General features: G+C 40.3%; 1 protein-coding gene across 1 annotated transcript; it reads right to left on the bottom strand.

Annotated features, from left to right (window-relative positions):
* Positions 1–681: 681 nt before the first annotated feature.
* On the bottom strand, positions 682–8,627 carry trafd1 (TRAF-type zinc finger domain containing 1). Its single transcript, XM_030417943.1, has 12 exons — positions 8,005–8,627; positions 7,625–7,674; positions 7,405–7,540; positions 6,988–7,041; positions 6,446–6,884; positions 5,134–5,427; positions 4,987–5,051; positions 3,118–3,378; positions 2,674–2,806; positions 2,207–2,420; positions 2,028–2,085; positions 682–1,806 (listed from the first exon to the last, which is right to left on the bottom strand). The coding sequence occupies exons 2-12, from the start codon at positions 7,657–7,659 to the stop codon at positions 1,768–1,770; spliced, it is 1,728 nt and encodes a 575-aa protein (XP_030273803.1). The 5' UTR covers positions 7,660–7,674; positions 8,005–8,627; the 3' UTR covers positions 682–1,767.
* Between the last annotated feature and the right edge of the window lie 934 nt (positions 8,628–9,561).

Raw genomic sequence — 9,561 nt, 5'->3', positions numbered from 1 at the left:
TGTACACACGTAAAACAGCGTTTCAGGTAACTTGGAAAACACCATTTGCAGTGTTTGTGTAGACAGGAAAACCCAAGGATGTTTTAATTATATGTGGACATAGCCATAGACGCAAAGGCCCATTCATTTCTATTAACCTTTTTCCCACTAGTCAAAAATCCCACTATATCCTGCTAAGATCAGGTTTTTATGTGCAATGGGAATGAATAAACTCTGCATTTACACCCGGGTCAGTTGACTCAAATCATGATAGTGGAACGAATCATGGGTTGTGAAAAAAAAAAAGATTTCACATTTTAAGCTCATGAGAAAAAAGTTATTTTAGGCCTCAGAGCGTCGCGTGACAACATGGTCATGGTTTTGCTTTCATCTGGCAAAACACACAAAGTATCTTCTGCCGTACCACCAGACTACACAGCAGCTTCACTCCTAAAACCGAGACTCAATTCATCCTCACTTCTCTCTTATGTAGCATAAAGGGACTTTCACAACCCTGGTGTTTTAAATGACGAGTAATTTAACCTTTTTATAATCTTTAATAGCCATTCAATGTATTAACATGCTGTATTTACCTCGCTACATGAAAGCCAGCAATTGAACAAGTGAGTTCTGATCCTGGAGGTGTGCTAGATGTATACAGAGCTGTCAAACAACACTGAAATAACACGAACTGAAAGCATGTATCGTCTCATTATACATTTAATAGACACACAAGACGAAGAGCATCAACAACAGTTGTTCTTAAAACAGGAATAGTCAGCCAGGAGCTATGAGTGCCTCAAGTCCATCCAAACACCGCGCCAGGTGATTTCACCGATTGTTGCAAGTTAGTTTGTTGATCTGATATCAATGAGGAAACACTTTCTCAACTGTCTGCGGCACACGGTTGCCTATTTTGCATGTACTTCTAAAGTGGACCCTATATGTTACAAACAAAACACATCTTATCAATCTTTAAATCCTATTCAGAGGAGCAGCACACAAACATTTTTATACTACTTAAAAGAAGATTGGACAAGAGAAACTGCTTCAAAAGCCATCTCTTCATAACAACACATATAGTTCTATAGTTATGATTAAAAAATCTAAATATTACTGAAGGGTATTAAAGACCAATGTTCAACAGTATAAAAAGACAAATGTTCAATAATACAGTTATTTTTTTCTTGCTCAAAGATGCATTAATTTATCAAATCAGTTCCTTAAGCCCTTTTTAAACAAAATAATCTATCAAAGTGCTTTAGGGTTACATAAAGATGCAGAAACCAACAGGAACACTGAGAACGATCCTGACAGAAACGATCAGGGATGGAAACAAAAGTCCTTGGCTGAAGTAACAAGGTACAGATTAAGTCAGACAACGCACACCGACAAAGTCACATGTCTGTGTTTTGTGTTCCCGATGTTCTTAATGAGCCGTGAAACGCCTTGTTTAAAAAAAAAAAAAAAAAGAGGCCAATCAAATCAAATTGAGCGTAAATAAAATTCATTTTATAATTTATCTGTTAAGGCTAAATGTAAGACATACAAAATATTTGAAACAAATCGTGAACAAAAAGCAGAATATGTATGAATAAATCAAATTACTTGCTTGGACTTTAATAGCAAAATTCATCAGAATATAATCTGCAAGGTACTAATACTCACACAGGCACTTATCAGATAGGTATATGTTTCGATTTTTTTTTTTCAGAAGTGTGCAAAAAGATAAAATGAAAAGCCGAGAGGGAGATTTTGGTTTTTCTATTTCTCCAGATGTTCACGCTCTCACTCTTCCTGCTGCTCTTCATTCTGCTTCTTGGGCAACTGCAAATGGAAAAGAAGAAAAAAAAAACACAACTGAAAATCCTTTAACAGACGCAAAAGCACGTTGAGTGGAAGAAAAGAAAAATCCACCCTTTAAGCAGAACTGACACTGTGGTAATCATTCTCTATTGGTCTTATTCTCATATGACACTTCTCCAAAATATGTGGTCAAGTCTCGAGATAATGCATTCAATTTGATCCAAAAGAAACCTGAAGTGTACCTTCGTCATTGGATTCCTTATGTTCCCTCTCCCTTCTGTATTTTCTGGTAGATGTAGTCTGGTGGAAAAACACATTCAAATCAGAATATTAATAATATATTGCGAAAAAAGCACAGATTACTTGATTAGAATGATAAATAAGTTGAGGAGAGCTAAAGTAACTTGATCATTTCTTTTACCCCTTTATAGATGCAGACGCTGATTTGTCAGTGTCACAGAAAGACGGCCGAGCCTCTTCTGCCTCTCTGCTGTTCTGAGGTCGGTCTTTAGCGGAAACGTCACAGTTGGACGTCTTCCTTTGACTCGGCAGTCCGATGTAGCCTCTCTGCCATTCCCTTGGGTTTTGTCTTGGTAGTGTGTCTCTGTCGAACCCAAAGTCCTCCATGAAGTCACCTAAATGTGGGACGGGACACACGATATGTGTAAATAAACACATAAATAAACTTAGTAACCATAAACAAACTTCCTAAATATAATAAAGGGAAATAGACATAGACATTGGATTGGTATGTGTAATGTTTGTGGTGGTGTTTACATTTTAATATCTACAATGAACAACACAAGGGTAGGTAATACAATCATAAACATTTTCTGTGTAATTTCAGTGTTGTTTTTTTTTAATATTGAAATAAATTCTATACATTACCTTGGTGTTTTACTCTCCTCTGAAAATCTGGAGACATCTGGCCAAAGGCTTCTTGGCTCGATGGCTTTTTGACAGAGGCTTTTGTTAGATTGTTCAGTGGATGAGCGGTCTGAGGACGCATATCGCATTTGTCCTAGGTAGAAAAACACCAACAGAATGTTGTAAAACGTTAGAACAAATATTTGCATTATGTAGAGAGTGGCAATACACCAGATATTAAACTTGCAATTAGCCATACAAAACTTTCCTTTTTGTTTAATATTCAAAATTCATGATCAGGTATTCAGCAATCATCTTTACAGGCTGGTTGGTCAGGTCATAATGTGGGAATGTCTACAGAAGACATATTTCAAATTATGTGTAATTTAAACTGTACGGCCACATACTCAAGAAAAAAAAAAACATGTCAGAATAATTAAATAAATAGCTTGATAAGTGACAGACCTGATGGTGAAAGACCACAGCCTCTTCTAAAGCGACGCCACAGAATTCACATGGAATGACCACGTCGCCCTCTAGTGGGCTGGCTGGGGGACTGTAGGAGGCCGGGGAGACGGAGCGAGGGAAGGTTGGAATGTTTGAAGCCAGCGTGTCAGGGACGCTGTGCATCAGCCCCGAAGCATTCCTGCCCATCCTGTCCTCTCTGGGTGGAGACACCGGCTGCTTGCTGAAAGATGCAAAGGCAGAGGCGGGGCTGCACCCAGTCTGAAACACAGAAAACGACAGATATATATGTGGTGGAAATCTTGCGTCTTATGGAAGGTTAATCCTTCTTACATCAAGTAATCATGTCACTAGAAGACGGAGATGAGGGCGACAGGTTTAAACAGGCCAAGGTTGTAACTGGAGTGTGAACCGTCTGAAAAAGATAAGGAAGGTAAAGACGGGGTAAAGACAGATATGCTAATGTTTGCGTGCCATGTGATATCTGACTGGATCTGATCATTGTTCATACACAGATTTATTTCTCAACCAGGGAGGCAGCCCACGATCACGTTCCTGAGGAGTAAAAGTAGGTCACAGCAAGTTTTTCCAACAGTAAAAGTAACTCAGTATAAAAATGGGTCAGAAATTAGGTTAAGATATATGGAAAATATCAACAAGTCAACACGATCTTTTAGGCTACACGATCTGACATCGCTGTGTAAGTGTTGATCTGAAAACGTAAGTAATGTTACTCCAGGACCATCACTGCGAGTAACCAATCACTGTCGCTTTTGTTAAGTCACAGCTTTGTGACACGAGAAAAACACTGGAAAATAAGACACACACACACACACAAGAATTTTCCTTGCCTGAACATAGCCCAACCAATAAGTAAACGTTAAAAAATTAAGTCAACAATAGAACACTATGTTCCAAACAGGAAACAAACCCTGGCATGACGCATTCAGCCACAACAACCTGCTCTAAATAAGGACTCTCTTCTCAGCGTTAGTGATGGAGCAACTTTAATTAAGACGTTCTGGAAACAGCACACGGTATCAGATCAACCCGGAAGGTTTGGCTGGTTATGTCTGTCAATCTGGTTTTGGATACATGTTTCACTTTTGTCATGTTCTCATGCCTGCTGATATGATGCACTGACCTGGAATTCCAAACACTACGCCTTGTTTTTTCTAGCAATGTCTTATTAAACGTAGAGCTGCAAAAAATGTTTTCTTCCAACATTATTTAGGTGAGTAGGGACATGAAATCTCAAAGCAAACTAGCATTATATTGAGACGCTGGTGTGTCATCTATCACAGGAAACTAGGTCATCAACCATCAACCAGCTAAAATGGGCAGATACTATCATACAAGCAAGAAAGAAAAAACTAGGAAATACACAACTATCATAGCTTTACTTTATCCATCTTTTTACAATACAGAGGAGGACTTAAGTGTATAAAGAGATAATCACTCTGGAGGATGATCAGCTGCTCACTTGTGATCATTCAACTTCAAGAAAATCTTATTTTCTGATAGATAAATCATGTCTTCTTACAGCTGTAAGCACAACAACTTGTCAAAGCAGCTGAAGAGCCTTTTTATTGCTGAAAACCAACATTGAATTTCATAAAATGTGACCAACATTTTTCAGACCACTTCTCAGTTTATTGTGAATGTAGTGCTTTTGTCCGTATCAGGATGCTGTAAGCGGCGGTGACCCAGTTTAGCAGAGGGCTGATCAGTTTGTAGGCGTACTGTTTAGATGTTCAGATCCCACAATAACCCGGTCACGCAGATGGCTGGCAAACACGCTAAAAATCTAGCATCATGACTGATCTCTGAGCAACAGTGTACCCAAAAGAATAAAATCACATCTCTAACCTGATGCAGAATGAGGTCCTCTTCAGGAAAGAGCTCTTCGCAAAACTCACATGGCAGCATGGTATCTGTGAAGACAATTTAAAAGTATTAACAAACTAGCAGCAGAATAACATCAAGTATTCTGACGAAGACCATTTCATCACTTACCTGCTTGATCGTGGTCCTGCAAGGCACTAGTGCCTGTAGTGAAGTTTGGGTAGTTGTTGTTGGGCGGGGAAAGTGGAGAGTTTACAGAGGTGTTCTTGTCAATCTTGTGGTCCCAGATACCACTCCACAAGTTGCCCTCTACACCTCCAGCCATCGACTCCCCATCGCTCTGCAGACTGAGAGCCAACATGTAGTCCAGGCCTGATGTATCTTCATCCAGCGTGAGCTCACTATGTGGCCACGCACTACTGCTGCTGCTGCTGCTACTGCTCAGGAAATCACTCTGCCCCAGCACTACAAGAACAAAACATCATACAGGTGCTTCAGAAAACATTTAGAGCTGCGAGGAGAGAGGGATGTTAAATTGTTTTAGGATTTGCTGTGCTTATTCTTTGACGAACCCAAATGGTAAAACCATAATTTATCACGTTGACATTTACCAAAAAAAATCACATTAGCCTCAAACTGAGCTAGTATAATCTCCCCAAATTGATATTAAAATATTTTTCTGAAGGAACTACTTCACGTCCTCTGCCTTCAAAACTAATTAGCTCCACCAAGGGGCTTATGTCTTTGCCCGTGTCCATTTTTTGGTTGGTTGGTTTGTCTACAGGATTATACAAAAAGTACTGAATGGATTACCACAGAACTTGGGAGGATGGAGGATTGGATTAACCATTTGTATGGATCGGAGTAAACTGACGGATTGAAAGGGAAAAAACCAAGAGTAGCATTTACATGACTGTATGTTACAGAATGAAATTTGAAGACATTTTCAGCTGGATGTAAAAACACTATAGCAGAGCTGGACATTTAAAGGGATCCTCCGTTTGTGATGTTTTTCACCACTAGTAGTGCTATGGTGCAAATTTTACGCAAGAGAGTCCCCATTTTGTTTGTTTGAGATTCACATCCTTGCAGCTGGTTTCACACTATTCTGCTGATTTACACTGGGGGCAGTAGGATGCAAAGAAGCTTAGCAAAACTAAAGAAGAGGATAACTAGTATATAAGATGTATGTGAACAATGCACGCTTGAGAATGTTCATTAGAATAACTACACAAATGTTTTATGGGGAACGAAATTCATTGGAGATGTCTGTTAGAATGTATAGATACGTATATTGCGTTTTAGTAAGAAAACCTGTATCCAAACATGACTTTTCTATGTTTACAGGACGTCTCCTCAGGTCACCATAATTGCCTTTACAATTCTTTTTCCAAGCTACACTGTTCCATTTTTGGCCAATACGTGATCAAGCTTGGTGGAGCAATTTTTCCACACGGATTTAACAGCTCAATGAGAAACTCACAGTGGCTGAACGGTGTATTTCTCTGGGTAATATTCTTCCAGTCTCCTTGGCTTTGAGATCCCCTTGAAGTGTTATAAACTCTGGGATCGAATGGTCGGGGAAAGGCCTGTTGTTCTGCTGCACTGATGTTATTATTCTTTGGGCCTCTCTCCTGACCTCGTAGGTGGTTTCGGATGGAGTGGGCTTCAAACCACGGTCCTGGAGACTGTAGGTCCACTGGACTGCGACTCGTGCGGCTGTTGTTCCTCTCTTGGGGTGGTGTAAGGCTTCCACATAAGACGGGATGCACAGCTTTTTCCCTAAACATAACATTGCACTTGCAGTGTGGGCAGGGCTCCGTGCGTGTGCCGCAGTAATCCTCATGTTCTTTGGACTGACTGTAAACAATCTCCAGTTCACAGTATTGGCAGGGGACCAGCCGCTGAGAACACTCGGAGCTCTGAAAGAGTAAACATTGGTAAAGATGCAAAATTTTAGGATTTAATCAAGTATGATAAATATTAGCATATAAACTGAAAAGGAAAAAAGCTCATTAGAAATACCTGGTGGACGTCGAAACGATTCTTTGGAATCTTCAAACCACACTTGCATGTAATCTGAAATGAAAGTGAAAATGCTTTTATAGCTGCAATTATCTCTTATAAGTCTCTTTTTAATAGCCATTTCCTGAGGGGTGAAGAAATGACATCACTGGTGACTGCAGAGTGTGCTTACTCTAATTTGAATTTTTTTTTTTTTTGCACTTGTTAAAGAAGCAACAAAACACAATAAGGTGTCACGAAATGGACAAAATACAAGAGTTTCCTCTGTTGAATGTAGTGTTTTCCAGTTCTTCTGTGGCATCATTGTCATAACACTTGCTCAAGACCAATAACTGAGACAAAATGGCAGTTTACCTCCAGAGACACATCTATTGAATCTACATGTTGAATTCTGCAGTGTTGCTCTTCACACTTTACCTGAGCGTGTTCCTGCTGTTTGTGTTCCTGCAGATCAGAGTGGGGCACTGGCTCTTGGCATACATCACACAGTGCGATGTTCCTCCGACAGTGGATCTCATGGGTAGTGAAATTAGCCTCTGGAATTTCATGTTTGCTAAAAAGGAAAATAGAGGTATGAAAACCTGTGTTGACAAACACAATAACGTGACTGATCGCGTACTATGTGTATCATACTTACCAATTGCCACAGAACTGTGTATTTTCATCTGCCATGACTTTACCAAAAGCCTGGGGCAAAGTGTAACGTCAGTTAAAAAATGCGACACAGACAAGCTTGGCTGACATGTCAGCTGACAAAGATATTCTAGTTCTGTTCTGATGATCTTCGCTGTTTATAACAAGTATCATGCATTATTTAGCTATAGAAAGTAATTCTTTGATACAATATTTCGACAAGGGGTGCGTGAGTTTTCTTGGTGTCTATTTAAATCTGTTAGCTGAACCAATTTAAAAATAGCCTAGTCAAATATCAATGGGTGGGTTAATGTAAATGTTGTCAGGTAGCTGCTGCTGTCGTTAGCAGATGAAACTGGTTGACAGCTCCTTCGGTTTGCTCACCCAGTGCTTCCAGGCAGGTAGCTAACGTCAGCTGACAACTGTGGCCTTGATTCACAAGGAGAATCCCCGTCAACCTTAATCAACCAGCATCTTTGAAAACCTCGAAAACGTCGGTCAATGTTTGCTGTGTTGCCTTTAGCTAGCTACGTAGCTTAGCATTAAATACACGGTTAGCAACCACCACGTAGCGTTTATTCAGCTAAGCTAGCTAACTTTACATGCTCTTTACGGAGAAGTCGTAGCTAATGTAACGTCCGGTTTTTGGAGCCTTCCGCCCGGTCAAAGCAAGGCGAGGACAGTTGTTCTGATATTACCGTCTGCCAATCAATAAACTGCTCGATAATATGTAACCAAAAATAACCCGTAGACGACAGCTAACCACTTGATGATAGCCTGTAAAAAAAAAAACAGTTGGCTATTTCCTCCCTGCTCTGCCCATAGGCGTATTTGTTAACCCCCGTGTAAAGCCTCGCAGGCTGTCTATGAACACATTCAGGTTTTCTACTCAAACAGCGGCAGAAGATAACGAAATCCCACCGTAACAGTTTGTAACAATGCACATAGTCTAGATCCATTAATATGATGGTGATCTGTACTAGAGTTTAAGGTTTTGGCTTGCTGTAAGTCAATCATCAGGGCATAATGCCCCTTGAAAATACAGGAGCGAAGCTGATTGGTTGAGAGTGAACAGGTGACACGGTGTGCTTGTAAAAGGATCTCGGGTGATGCCACTGCTTTAAACTTGGATCCGATATCTCAAATTAACTATAACAAACTTTCTAAAACGATGGTAACGGTGTAAGAAATATACTCAATGCTTCCTTCATGAGCCTGAGCACTTAAGAGCTCTGACTGCGTCACTTTGGGTTGAAACTTTCCTGTCTGCACCGGTGAGCTGCCAAAAAGTGATCGTCCGCCAGGAAACGATTTCCGTCCGCGGGAGCGCGCGCGGCCTGTTAAAAACGTTGCAGACATACCTTTGCTATAACCATGGACATAAAATTATTTGCATGTGTATTTATTACTGTTTGGTCCAGATAAAAGCAGCTGTGGACGTATATAAACTGGGCGATACAGCTTTAACGGGCCGCGCGCGCTCCCGCGGACGGAAATCAGTTTCTGGCACCACACCGGAAATGGGAATGTGTCCGTTATGTAGTTTGTTATTGGCTTCACCCGTCCTAAGTCCATGGCTTCAGCTGCTTTTATCAAAAAGGCTAATCTTTAACTATTCTTTTTGGAAATGACTACGCGTTAAAGGCTTTCAGATCTGGAAGAAAAATGATTCTCGCCTCTCAGTCTGAGAAACATCCGCCGGTTTTTACGTGGCGACGTCAGTAAGATCAGTTTCCTGCACAGCCTGAGATCAGCTGATTGTAACGGTGATTACAGTAATTGTGGCTGGTCTGAATGTCTTTGTATGTATGTTTTATTATGTGTGTAAAACGAAATACTATAACAGAGGTTGCACAAAAAGTGCTTACACAAAATTCGTCATTATGGACTACAATCTGTCAATGCACAAACTTTTCTTTATGCCAATATATTGACATAAAC

This window comes from Sparus aurata, chromosome 5 (assembly GCF_900880675.1).
Source record: "Sparus aurata chromosome 5, fSpaAur1.1, whole genome shotgun sequence".
In the NCBI taxonomy this organism is placed as follows: Eukaryota; Metazoa; Chordata; class Actinopteri; order Spariformes; family Sparidae; genus Sparus; species Sparus aurata.
This window is presented reverse-complemented; position numbering and strand designations above follow the sequence as displayed.

Bases quoted from the DNA above. Each gene is read 5' to 3' on its own strand.
- trafd1 (XM_030417943.1), bottom strand. From the start codon at position 7,659: ATGGCAGATGAAAATACACAGTTCTGTGGCAATTG. The intron at 7,541-7,624 runs GTAAGTATGATA...TTTCCTTTTTAG, and splicing joins ACACAGTTCTGTGGCAATTG to CAAACATGAAATTCCAGAGG. The intron at 5,052-5,133 runs GTAAGTGATGAA...TTGTCTTCACAG, and splicing joins GCAGGACCACGATCAAGCAG to ATACCATGCTGCCATGTGAG.